At 49.6% G+C, this 12,847-nt stretch overlaps 2 protein-coding genes across 2 annotated transcripts in view; both read right to left on the minus strand.

Moving 5' to 3' along the window:
• Positions 1–3,553, minus strand: part of LOC308149129 (E3 ubiquitin-protein ligase TRIM39-like) — a 21,117-nt gene extending 17,564 nt beyond the window's left edge. The window contains exons 1-4 of the mRNA XM_080520797.1: positions 3,503–3,553; positions 2,849–3,009; positions 2,555–2,658; positions 1,532–1,656 (exon numbers count right to left, since the gene is read on the minus strand). Coding sequence (XP_080376923.1) covers positions 1,532–1,656; positions 2,555–2,619 — 190 coding nt within the window. The 5' untranslated portion in view covers positions 2,620–2,658; positions 2,849–3,009; positions 3,503–3,553. The remainder of the gene's footprint in view (positions 1–1,531; positions 1,657–2,554; positions 2,659–2,848; positions 3,010–3,502) is intronic.
• Positions 3,554–5,684: 2,131 nt separating this feature from the next.
• On the minus strand, positions 5,685–9,691 carry LOC308145743 (uncharacterized protein). Its single transcript, XM_080517276.1, has 9 exons — positions 9,626–9,691; positions 9,133–9,389; positions 8,192–8,333; positions 7,557–7,650; positions 7,381–7,463; positions 7,105–7,265; positions 6,941–6,992; positions 6,602–6,686; positions 5,685–6,064 (listed from the first exon to the last, which is right to left on the minus strand). The coding sequence occupies exons 2-9, from the start codon at positions 9,387–9,389 to the stop codon at positions 5,721–5,723; spliced, it is 1,218 nt and encodes a 405-aa protein (XP_080373402.1). The 5' UTR covers positions 9,626–9,691; the 3' UTR covers positions 5,685–5,720.
• Between the last annotated feature and the right edge of the window lie 3,156 nt (positions 9,692–12,847).

Raw genomic sequence — 12,847 nt, forward strand, 5'->3', positions numbered from 1 at the left:
ACACTGCAGAGACAATCTATAGGGACAAGGACCGTTTGAAGACGTGAGTCCAACAGGGGACGCTGCAGAGACAATCTATAGGGACAAGACAGTTTGAAGACATGAGTCCAACAGGGGACACTGCAGAGACAATCTATAGGGACAAGGACAGTTTGAAGACGTGAGTCCAACAGGGGACACTGCAGAGACAATCTATAGGGACAAGGACAGTTTGAAGACGTGAGTCCAACAGGGGACACTGCAGAGACAATCTATAGGGACAAGGACAGTTTGAAGACGTGAGTCCAACAGGGGACACTGCAGAGACAATCTATAGGGACAAGGACAGTTTGAAGACGTGAGTCCAACAGGGGACACTGCAGAGACAATCTATAGGGACAAGGACAGTTTGAAGACGTGAGTCCAACAGGGGACACTGCAGAGACAATCTATAGGGACAAGGACAGTTTGAAGACGTGAGTCAAACAGGGGACACTGCAGAGACAATCTATAGGGACAAGGACAGTTTGAAGACGTGAGTCCAACAGGGGACACTGCAGAGACAATCTATAGGGACAAGACAGTTTGAAGACGTGAGTCCAACAGGGGACACTGCAGAGACAATCTATAGGGACAAGACAGTTTGAAGACGTGAGTCCAACAGGGGACACTGCAGAGACAATCTATGGGGACAAGGACCGTTTGAAGACGTGAGTCCAACAGGGGACACTGCAGAGACAATCTATAGGGACAAGACAGTTTGAAGACGTGAGTCCAACAGGGGACACTGCAGAGACAATCTATAGGGACAAGGACCGTTTGAAGACGTGAGTCCAACAGGGGACACTGCAGAGACAATCTATAGGGACAAGACAGTTTGAAGACGTGAGTCCAACAGGGGACACTGCAGAGACAATCTATAGGGACAAGGACAGTTTGAAGACGTGAGTCCAACAGGGGACACTGCAGAGACAATCTATAGGGACAAGGACCGTTTGAAGACGTGAGTCCAACAGGGGACACTGCAGAGACAATCTATAGGGACAAGGACAGTTTGAAGACGTGAGTCCAACAGGGGACACTGCAGAGACAATCTATAGGGACAAGACAGTTTGAAGACGTGAGTCCAACAGGGGACACTGCAGAGACAATCTATAGGGACAAGACAGTTTGAAGACGTGAGTCCAACAGGGGACACTGCAGAGACAATCTATAGGGACAAGGACAGTTTGAAGACGTGAGTCCAACAGGGGACACTGCAGAGACAATCTATAGGGACAAGGACCGTTTGAAGACGTGAGTCCAACAGGGGACACTCTATAGGGACAGAGTCAGTTGATGGAAATAGTTTAAAAAGTTCTCGTCAGAATCGAGTCCATGTTTCACGATGGAATTTAAAACTTTGTTGAAGGAGGAAAGACAGAAGTTACTTCAGAAGTTACATCAGAAGTTACTTCAGAAGTTACTTCAGAAGTTACTTCAGAAGTTACTTCAGAAGTTACTTCAGAAGTTACATCAGAAGTTTAAACTGGTTTCATGAGGTTTTTCTCACAAATCCACTGAGAAGGAAAAGCACAGCCGAAGTCGTTGAGACCCTTGAAGGACGTCATGTCCCGGATGTCCCCGCAGTCTTCGCCTCCGAAGGCCCCGTCCGGCTGTCCAGGGGCCCAGCGCAGCCTGCAGCACAGCGCAACACCGCTTCAGGCCACAGGGGGCAGTGTGACGGGACACCACAAGACAACGCTGCACCACCAGACAGGACAAAACAAAACCACAGGACAAAACAAAACCACAGGACAAAACAAAACCACAGGACAAAACAAAAGCACAAGACAAAACAAAACCACAGGACAAAACAAAACCACAGGACAAAACAAAACCACAGGACAAAACAAAACCACAGGACAAAACAAAAGCACAAGACAAAACAAAACCACAGGACAAAACAAAAGCACAGGACAAAACAAAACCACAAGACAAAACAAAACCACAGGACAAAACAAAACCACAAGACAAAACAAAACCACAGGACAAAACAAAACCACAGGACAAAACAAAACCACAGGACAAAACAAAACCACAGGACAAAACAAAACCACAGGACAAAACAAAACCACAGGACAAAACAAAACCACAGGACAAAACAAACGCACAGGACAAAATAAAACCACAAGACAAAATAAAACCACAAGACAAAATAAAACACAAACTGACAAAATAAAACACAAACTGACAAAATAAAACACAAACTGACAAAATAAAACACAAACTGACAAAACAAAACACAAACTGACAAAATAAAACACAAACTGACAAAATAAAACACAAACTGACAAAATAAAACACAAACTGACAAAACAAAACACAAACTGACAAAATAAAACACAAACTGACAAAACAAAACACAAACTGACAAAATAAAACACAAACTGACAAAACAAAACACAAAATGACAAAATAAAACACTGTCCCCCACCGTCCCGTCCTCCCAGTCCAGACTAAAGGAGGACGTCTCACCCCTCTCTGTCCCCCACCGTCCCGTCCTCCCAGTCCAGACTAAAGGAGGACGTCTCACCCCTCTCTGTCCACCGCCGTCCCGTCCACCCAGGTCCAGACTCCCTCTGTCCCCCGGTCCGTCATGCCGACCCAGGCTGTCTCCACCAGGCCGTCCAGGAAGTCCTGCAGGGGGACAATCAGAGACACTCTTACTCTCTCTCACACACACACACACACACACACACACACACACACACACACACACACACACACACACACACACACACACACACACACACACACACACACACACACACACACACACACACACACACACACACACACACACACACACACACACACACACACACACCTGTTCCTGCAGGCTGTTGATGACGACCAGGTCGCCCCCCCTGGTCCTGCAGTCCTCTCTCGCCCCGTCCCAACTCGCCCTCTGAGACGAGACGTAGTAGCAGCTGGAGGACGACGGGACCCAACCCTGGGGACAGCTGTCCTCCTCCTGCGTCTCCTCGTCTGTCCCTCCGCAACACAAACCACCATCAAACACACCACACACACAATGCGTGTGTGTGTGTGTGTGTGTGTGTGTGTGTGTGTGTGTGTGTGTGTGTGTGGTTCAAAGCTCCTCCATCAGACTGATCAGAGCCACGAGAACCAGATGAGTCTCTTGTGTGTAGTGTACCTGGTACTGCAGCTGGTATCATACCTGGTAGTGTACTTGATATGGTACCTGGTAGTGTACCTAGTATCATACCTGGTATCGTACCTGGTAGTGTACTTGATATGGTACCTGGTAGTGTACCTAGTATCATACCTGGTATCGTACCTGGTAGTGTACTTGATATGGTACCTGGAAGTGTACCTAGTATCATACCTGGTATCATACCTGGTAGTGTACTTGATATGGTACCTGGTAGTGTACCTAGTATCATACCTGGTATCGTACCTGGTAGTGTACCTAGTATTGCACCAAGTAGTGTACCTGGTCTAGTTCCTGGTGTCGTACCTGGTCCTGTTCCTGGTCCTGGTCCCAGCCTCAGGGCGAGGTTGAGCGAGGCCTGGACGACACACAGCAGGCCGAAGCTCAGCAGCACCCCCTGCAGGTGTCTGGTTGCTGTGCAGCACAGAGAGGATGAGCCTCGGCTGGCGACAGGAAGCCGCAGTGACCAGGTGAACTCACCTGGTGGGGGCGCTCTACCAGGGGCCGCGGCCGCTTCCGGGTCCGACCTGGAGAACTGCTGGTACTCGGCCACTTCGGCGCCGCCGTCCGGCTCGCGGGAGCGAAAGAACACGGCCATGAAGACGCCGCCGCCGACTGCTGCAGCCACTTCCTGTTTCTCCTGCTGGCTGGTTGGGCCACAGGAAGTGAGTCACCGAGGTTCTCATGGTTCTCATGGTCGTTCCTCAGCTCCCTCCTGTGGAGCTCTGGGTAGTAACCTGTGTCCTTCACTAACCAACCAGAGGTCTGGGTAGCAACCTGTGTCCTTCACTAACCAACCAGAGCTCTGGGTAGTAACCTGTGTCCTTCACTAACCAACCAGAGCTCTGGGTAGTAACCAGTGTCCTTCACTAACCAACCAGAGCTCTGGGTAGTAACCTGTGTCCTTCACTAACCAACCAGAGCTCTGGGTAGTAACCTGTGTCCTTCACTAACCAACCAGAGCTCTGGGTAGTAACCTGTGTCCTTCACTAACCAACCAGAGGTCTGGGTAGTAACCTGTGTCCTTCACTAACCAACCAGGTAAACCAGAGGTCTGGGTAGCAACCTGTGTCCTTCACTAACCAACCAGAGGTCTGGGTAGCAACCTGTGTCCTTCACTAACCAACCAGAGCTCTGGGTAGTAACCAGTGTCCTTCACTAACCAACCAGAGGTCTGGGTAGTAACCTGTGTCCTTCACTAACCAACCAGAGCTCTGGGTAGTAACCAGTGTCCTTCACTAACCAACCAGGTAAACCAGAGGTCTGGGTAGTAACCTGTGTCCTTCACTAACCAACCAGGTTCAAACATCAGTCCCTCCTCCAGCTGCCAACATCTGTCAGTCACATCCTACTAGTTCTTAACTCGGAGTTAAATCAAGTTGATAAAACCTTTTATTTGACGGAACACAAAGAGTGGAAAACGACTCCCTGGTCCTGAAAGGAGAAAACGACTCCCTGGTCCTGAAAGGAGAAAACGACTCCCTGGTCCTGAAAGGAGAAAACGACTCCCTGGTCCTGAAAGGAGAAAACGACTCCCTGGTCCTGAAAGGAGAAAACGACTCCCTGGTCCTGAAAGGAGAAAACGACTCCCTGGTCCTGAAAGGAGAAAACGACTCCCTGGTCCTGAAAGGAGAAAACGACTCCCTGGTCCTGAAAGGAGAAAACGACTCCCTGGTCCTGAAAGGAGAAAACGACTCCCTGGTCCTGAAAGGAGAAAACGACTCCCTGGTCCTGAAAGGAGAAAACGACTCCCTGGTCCTGAAAGGAGAAAACGACTCCCTGGTCCTGAAAGGAGAAAACGACTCCCTGGTCCTGAAAGGAGAAAACGACTCCCTGGTCCTGAAAGGAGAAAACGACTCCCTGGTCCTGAAGAGAGAAAACGACTCCCTGGTCCTGAAAGGAGAAAACGACTCCCTGGTCCTGAAAGGAGAAAACGACTCCCTGGTCCTGAAAGGAGAAAACGACTCCCTGGTCCTGAAAGGAGAAAACGACTCCCTGGTCCTGAAGAGAGAAAACGACTCCCTGGTCCTGAAAGGAGAAAACGACTCCCTGGTCCTGAAGGGAGAAAACGACTCCCTGGTCCTGAAAGGAGAAAACGACTCCCTGGTCCTGAAAGGAGAAAACGACTCCCTGGTCCTGAAAGGAGAAAACGACTCCCTGGTCCTGAAAGGAGAAAACGACTCCCTGGTCCTGAAAGGAGAAAACGACTCCCTGGTCCTGAAAGGAGAAAACGACTCCCTGGTCCTGAAAGGAGAAAACGACTCCCTGGTCCTGAAGAGAGAAAACGACTCCCTGGTCCTGAAAGGAGAAAACGACTCCCTGGTCCTGAAAGGAGAAAACGACTCCCTGGTCCTGAAAGGAGAAAACGACTCCCTGGTCCTGAAAGGAGAAAACGACTGACGAGACACTTGAAGATCATTAAAAAATAAAAAAGGATTTTATTTTGGAAAGATTCAATGGAAACGTGTGTCTGCAGGTTTATAGAGCGTCGTGATGAGGAAGTGGATTTATTAGGGGGGGGTTCTCACTGGGGGGGAGGCGGGGGAGGGGGCGGGGGAGGAGGGGGGTAGTCAGAGAAGGGGGCGGAGCTTGGCGGCCAGAGGGGGGAGGTGAAGGCAGGGTTGAAGAAGGCCGGGGGAGGGGGGAAGAGAGGGAAGCTGGGCGGGGGGTAGCTGTGCAGAGGGGGGGGGTAAGGGCAGGGGGGAGGGGGGTACAGGGGGTAGGGCTGTGCGGGGGGGTTGTGGCCGTACAGCGCCGGGCCGCTCTGACGCTCCTGGTGCCTGAACGACGGCCCTGGGGGCCGGGGGGGGAAACCCCTCGCCTCCCGCCGCTGCTGCAAGGGCTTCTGGGTAACGTGGGCCGCGGCGTCTGGACGGGAACAAGAGAAGAAGAGTGGAGGTCAGGAGAGGACGACTGAGGACAGACGCCTCCACCCTGGGGGGCGTCCAAACTGTCCCCCCCGTCCCCCTGTCCCCCCGTCTGTGGACATCAGCACTGGAGCAGGGAGACTAACACCTGCAGGACAGGGGTCCTGGAGGACAGGGGGGTCCTGGGGGACAGGGGTCCTGGGGGACAGTTTAGACACCCCTCATTTACAAACAACAAATATAATGAGTTCATATTCACTACAAGAATATTCATTAAGGAAGATAATATTTTCTACACAACACTGGTTCTCAGTACTGCCCCCTGGAGGTTCCTCAGGTTTCTACACACTGGTTCTCAGTACTGCCCCCTGGAGGTTCCTCAGGTTTCTACACACTGGTTCTCAGTGCTGCCCCCTGGAGGTTCCCAGGTTTTCCACCAGTACAATGGAGGCGGAGCTTCCCTGTAAAAGGGCCTTAAAGCACCAGGTTGTATTTGTCGCTTTACAAATAAAGTTGAATTGAAGTGAACTGGGCCCACCTGCTTTGCTCCGCCCCCTCCTCTTCTGGTTTTTCCCTTTCTTCTTTGCTTCCTGCTCCTTCTCATCGTCACTGTAATCCAAAGCCTGGAGGAGGAGGAGGAAGAGGAGGAGGAAGAGGAGGAGGAAGAGGAAGAGGAAGAGGAAGAGGAGAGATGAAAGGTTCAACAGGATGAAAGGATTCTTGATTTTTCTGTGTTTCAAAGTTAACTTGGAGCTGCACAATATTTATTATCACAGTCAGCGGCAGTGTGTGTGTGTGTGTGTGTGTGTGTGTGTGTGTGTGTGTGTGTGTGTGTGTGTGTGTGTGTGTGTGTGTGTGTGTGTGTGTGTGTGTGCACCTCCTCTGGTGGCTCCTGGTCGTTCCTCCAGGAGGCGTCAGAACCTTTAAAACTGGAAGAAAAACAGACTTTGACACACTAATCAGATAAAATAATCAAACAGTCGCACTCAGTGTGTGTGTGTGTGTGTGTGTGTGTGTGTGTGTGTGTGTGTGTGTGCTCACAGTTTGAGGTGCTGGGTCAGGATGTAGCCGGTGTACTCCCTGAGCCTGGGAGCGTAGTACAGCATCAGTCCCTCCTCCAGCTGTTTGCTGCTGATCTGTTCCAGGGAGTTGAAGCGCAGGATGTAGAGCGGGCTGGAGACGGGGCCGAACACCTCGAACACCTGCAGCGGGGGGGGCGGGGGGGGGGGGGGGGGGGGCGGCACGGCGCATTACCGGCGAGCACAGCTCGACTGGGAGCGGCCCGGCGCGGCGTATGAACAACCTGCACACACTCACCTTCCCCACCGCCAGCCTGTCAGAGCGGAAGATGATGCTGTCATCGATCAGAGGGGGCGTGTCCTTCAGGGACTGGATGACCACTGCACACACACACACACACACACACACACACACCTCAGCATTGTGATGCTCTGACTTCTATCAGACAGCATTTTGTGTGTGTGTGTGTGTACCGAGCTGCTGAACGATACTGGAGACGGTTCCCACCGGCACCAGTTCTGCTTCCTCTGGTAACGTCAGACACACTTCCTCCACAGCTGGGAGATCCTACACACACACACACACACACACACACACACACACACACACACACACACACACACACACACACACACACACACACACACACACACACACACACACACACACAATCATAAATAAAAACTAAAACGATTCTAATTATTCATGAGAACAATGAGTCAACACACTAAATAGTAAATCGTCGTTATATAAAAAGTTCGTCACACAAAATCATCCGACTTTAGTTTATGATGCGACGAGACGGAAACTAACTTTTCTAACTTTATTATATGAAAATGTAATATATAAAATACATATATATTCCTCCGTACGCACATCAAACACACATCAAAGCCTCAGGTTCATCACTTGTCTCTGATTGGTCCGTCAACACCTGCTATAAAAACAGTTCAAAGCTTAAAATCCAGACTTTGAAGACGAGTTGAAACAGACACTTTAAATGGCCCGGTCGCCGGCGCCCCCTGCAGGTCGCTGAGCGTCACGTCGGTCTGTTGGAACGAACCTGGAACCGAATTCAGATCAAAGAAATGAGCAGCTGAAGACGAACCTCGAGAAGAACCTCGTCTCTGGTTTTGATGGTCGCCGGCTGACTGAAGCCTTCGTCGTCATCAAAATCTTCAAGCACTCGGGTGGACGGCGAGGAGGAGGAGGAGGAGGACGACGAAGAGGACGAAGACGAAGAACTATCACTGAAGACATGAAAGAGGAACATTAGTTTTCTGCGGTATGGTCGTAAAGAGCGTTTCAGCACGACGGGCCGAGCCAGTCCGGTCCAGTCCAGTCCGGTCCAGGGTTCTGATACTGGACCGGAAAGTCCTGACCTCCGAGCCTCGTCCGCTTGACTGCTGCTGGAACGACTCCACTGCTCTCTGCTGGCTGCAAACTGTGGACTGGATCCCTGAAGGGAGGCGGGTCTCAGTGAGACGTGGAGGAACGAGTCAGGAAGTCCAGTCCAGGGTTTGCAGCCGGCCAGCAGGCTAGTGTAGCAGCACTGTGCCGTCCTGCTGTTCATGACAACCTGCTGCGGTTTGGACGGATTTTACACTCAGAACAACGCAGCAACGTGCAACGTCTGCAAAGCAACGCAGCAACGTGCAACGTCTGCAAAGCAATGCAGCAACATGAGCAAAGCAACGGAGCAACATGAGCAAAGCAACGCAGCAACATGAGCAAAGCAACACAGCAACATGAGCAAAGCAATGCAGCAACGTCTGCAAAGCAATGCAGCAACATGAGAAAAGCAACGGAGCAACATGAGCAAAGCAACAGAGCAACATGAGCAAAGCAACACAGCAACATCTGCAAAGCAACGCAGCAACGCAGCAACGTCTGCAAAACGTGCAGCTCTTCAGGAGAAACTCTGACACCAGAACAATGAGCAGCTGTCAGTGTGTGTGTGTGTGTGTGTGTGTGTGTGTGTGTGTGTGTGTGTGTGTGTGTGTGTGTGTGTGTGTGTGTGTGTGTGTGTGTGTGTGTGTGTGTGTGTACCTCTCTGAGTCGTCAGACCCCCCCTCCTCCTCCTCACACACCAGGATGGTCTTCACCCCCCCTGATTCTCCCGGAGCCTCGTCAGGAGTCACCGCAAGGTTTTCCAGTTGTGTCGTCATGGCAACGTCCATCACCTCCTTCACCTCCATCAACTCCTTCACCTCCTTCACCTCCATCACCTCCTTCAACTCCTTCACCTCCATCACCTCCATCACCTCCATCACCTCCTTCACCTCCGCCGGTCGGTTTTCATCCATCTGAGGAAAACACAATGGAAGTCTGTCACCATCATATTGATCACGTGATCAGAGTATAAACCTTCGTATTGATCACGTGATCAGAGTATAAACCATCGTGTGTGAGGGTTAGCAGACGAGCTAACGATGCTAACATCGAGCCGCTCGGATCAATAACGTCGCAGGAAACCAGAGTTTTGCTCCAGAAGCGACTCGAGGTGATAAAAGCGGCGAAAGGAGGCAGAGAGTGCGGCTACCTGCTCGCTGGACGAGTCGCTGCTCTTCTCCGAGGAAAGCAACGTCCAGGAAACACAAGCGCATGTGAGAGGGATTCGGCAGGGGCGGGACTTCCGGTTCTGCGCTTCGCAATAAAAGCCTTGAAGGCGGTCGTTCAATGGAAACCGCGTCCTACGAGTCAGTTATAATTGGACTTCCTCACTGGTGCTTTTAGAATCAATAGCCTGTGTTCGCTGGGGATTTTAATTTAGATCATCTGTGTTTACTGGAGCTAATAAATTCAATATTCTGTGTTTACTGGAGAGATTGAAATAATTTATCTTTGTTTACTGGAGCTCATAAATTCAATAATCTTTGTTCACTGGAGCTACAAAAGCCAATGATCTGTGTTCACATGAGTGATTATAGTAGCTAAATAACCTGCGTCCCCTTGAGCTGTTGGATTAAATAATCTGCGTTTACTGGGCCTACTACGTAAATAATCTGTGTTCACTGGACATATTAAAGATGACTTAATGCAGTTTATTTACATTTTTAAGGTTCATGGAGCTGAACTTGTATTTACCGCAAAAAGTAAAACATCACAAATGATCTGCATATTAATATTGGTATTGGTTTTGTTTTCACTTTTAAAAAAAAAAAAGAAAGAAAAGGAACTTCTGAATAACTTGGTTACGTATTTTACTTTTGTAGGGACGCGGGACATCCGGTGTGCATTTCCGTGCGTAACCTTGACGCCGCTGGAAGCCACGTGCTCACGCCGACGCGCCTCCACGTGGTCACGTGTTTTTCCGGGTGTGCGCAGTCTGCTCGAGGTTTTAACCCTTTAAAGGACGTCAAACTCATTTCTGTCAGCGTTTCATGTTCGACCTCATATTTCCGGTGAAACTCGTGTTGACCCGTCCCGGGTTGGGCCGGACCAGACAGACCCTGGTAGAACCGGAACTGGCGTCAAGTGAGCGCGCACTCAATTTTAACTGCGCTTTTATTAGCGCCTATACGGTAAAACACAAGACAGCGTACGGCCGCAATGCTGGAAGGAAATCCTACAAAATTAAAGTCCTGAAAGCAACGACAGACAGTCTGTTTTCAAAATGCAATAAAACGGAATCCTTCATAGGTTTACATCTAATTCCACTTCAGAGCAATACTAGACATACTTCTTTACTATTGCAAGTAATATCAAAGAATATTACTGTAGACATTTGGAGAAAAGTACTTTTAAACTTGGATCTGTTGATCGAAAATAATGGTCTTGTCTTCGTTAATTTGCTCCAAGTTTAAGATAAGATAAGATAAGATAAGATAAGATAAGAAAAGATAAGATAAGATGATAAGATAAGATAAGATAAGATCGCCTTTATTAATCTCACAGTGGAGAAATGTACTTGTTGCATTCAGCTCTTGAGGACATGAGGAAAGGAGAGGAATGCAAACTGTTAGTAGAATAGGCAAGGAAAGTGCACACAGTTAGTAGAATAGAGGTATCTTATATACAATTTTACAAATTAAAGTACTTACTTTAAGAGTACTTTTCTCCAAATGTCTACAGTAATATTCTTTGATATTACTTGCAATAGTAAAGAAGTATGTCTAGTATTGCTCTGAAGTGGAATTAGATGTAAACCTATGAAGGATTCCGTTTTATTGCATTTTGAAAACAGACTGTCTGTCGTTGCTTTCAGGGCTTTAATTTTGTAGGATTTCCTTCCAGCATTGCGGCCGCACGCTGTCTTGTGTTTTACCGTAAAGGCGCTAATAAAAGCGCAGTTAAAATTGAGTGCGGGCTCACTTGACGGCAGTGAACCGGATCCCGGGCTGCTCTGGGTCTCTCTCCTCACAGAACCTGGTGACCCAGGACTCCTCCAGTCCTGTCCAAGGGGGGCTGGAGTCCCTGGTGACCCAGGACTCCTCCAGTCCCGTCCAAGGGGGGCTGGAGTCCCTGGTGACCCAGGACTCCTCCAGTCCCGTCCAAGGGGGGCTGGAGTCCCTGGTGACCCAGGACTCCTCCAGTCCTGTCCAAGGGGGGCTGGAGTCCCTGGTGACCCAGGACTCCTCCAGTCCCGTCCAAGGGGGGCTGGAGTCCCTGGTGACCCAGGACTCCTCCAGTCCCGTCCAAGGGGGGCTGGAGTCCCTGGTGACCCAGGACTCCTCCAGTCCCGTCCAAGGGGGGCTGGAGTCCCTGGTGACCCAGGACTCCTCCAGTCCCGTCCAAGGGGGGCTGGAGTCCCTGCAGGAACAAAATGCCTCAAACACCTTTTCTATTTCAACACAAGCACAGTTTTAATTCCTTCCGTTTCTCATTCAGTGATAAAAACATTTTAATTCCTCCCGTTTCTCATTCAGTGATAAAAACATTTTAATTCCTCCCGTTTCTCATTCAGTGATAAAAACATTTTAATTCCTTCCGTTTCTCATTCAGTGATAAAAACATTTTAATTCCTTCCGTTTCTCATTCAGTGATAAAAACATTTTAATTCCTTCCGTTTCTCATTCAGTGATAAAAACATTTTAATTCCTTCCGTTTCTCATTCAGTGATAAAAACATTTTAATTCCTTCCGTTTCTCATTCAGTGATAAAAACATTTTAATTCCTTCCGTTTCTCATTCAGTGATAAAAACATTTTAATTCCTTCCGTCTCTCATTCAGTGATAAAAACAAGCAGTCGAGATTCTGCTTCCATTTGGCAGTGAAATGATTCTTTAGGCATTTGTGAAAGTTTATAGCAGCTGTAAACATACCTGGTTCAGTGTGTGTGTGTGTGTGTGTGTGTGTGTGTGTGTGTGTGTGTGTGTGTGTGTGTGTGTGTGTGTGTGTGTGTGTGTGTGTGTGTGTGTGTGTGTGTGTGTGTGTGTGTGTGTGTGTGCGTGTGTGTGTGCGTGTGTGTGTGTACATGCTGGACGGGGAGGGAGGAAGAGGAGGAACAAGGTCACAACGTTTGGAGCCTCAAACCAGCAGTGGACTGAACCTCAGGATCCTGGATTACTGCTGGTCCTGGTCTCACTGGTCTCTCTGGTCCTGGTCTCACTGGGATCTCTGGTCCTGGTCTCTCTGGTCCTGGTCTCTCTGGTCCTGGTCTCACTGGGATCTCTGGATCTCCAGGTCTTGTGACTGAGATGCAGCAGTCCAGGAGGAAGCAGGTGACCCGCTCCTCGTCCTCCTCGTCCTCCTCGTCCTCCGTCCTCAGGACAGCCGCCGGCCGGTGAGTCCCGGGACCAGAGTCTTGAGCTTCAGAGGAAAG

Source organism: Blennius ocellaris (assembly GCF_963422515.1).
Source record: "Blennius ocellaris genome assembly, chromosome: 3".
In the NCBI taxonomy this organism is placed as follows: domain Eukaryota; kingdom Metazoa; phylum Chordata; class Actinopteri; order Blenniiformes; family Blenniidae; genus Blennius; species Blennius ocellaris.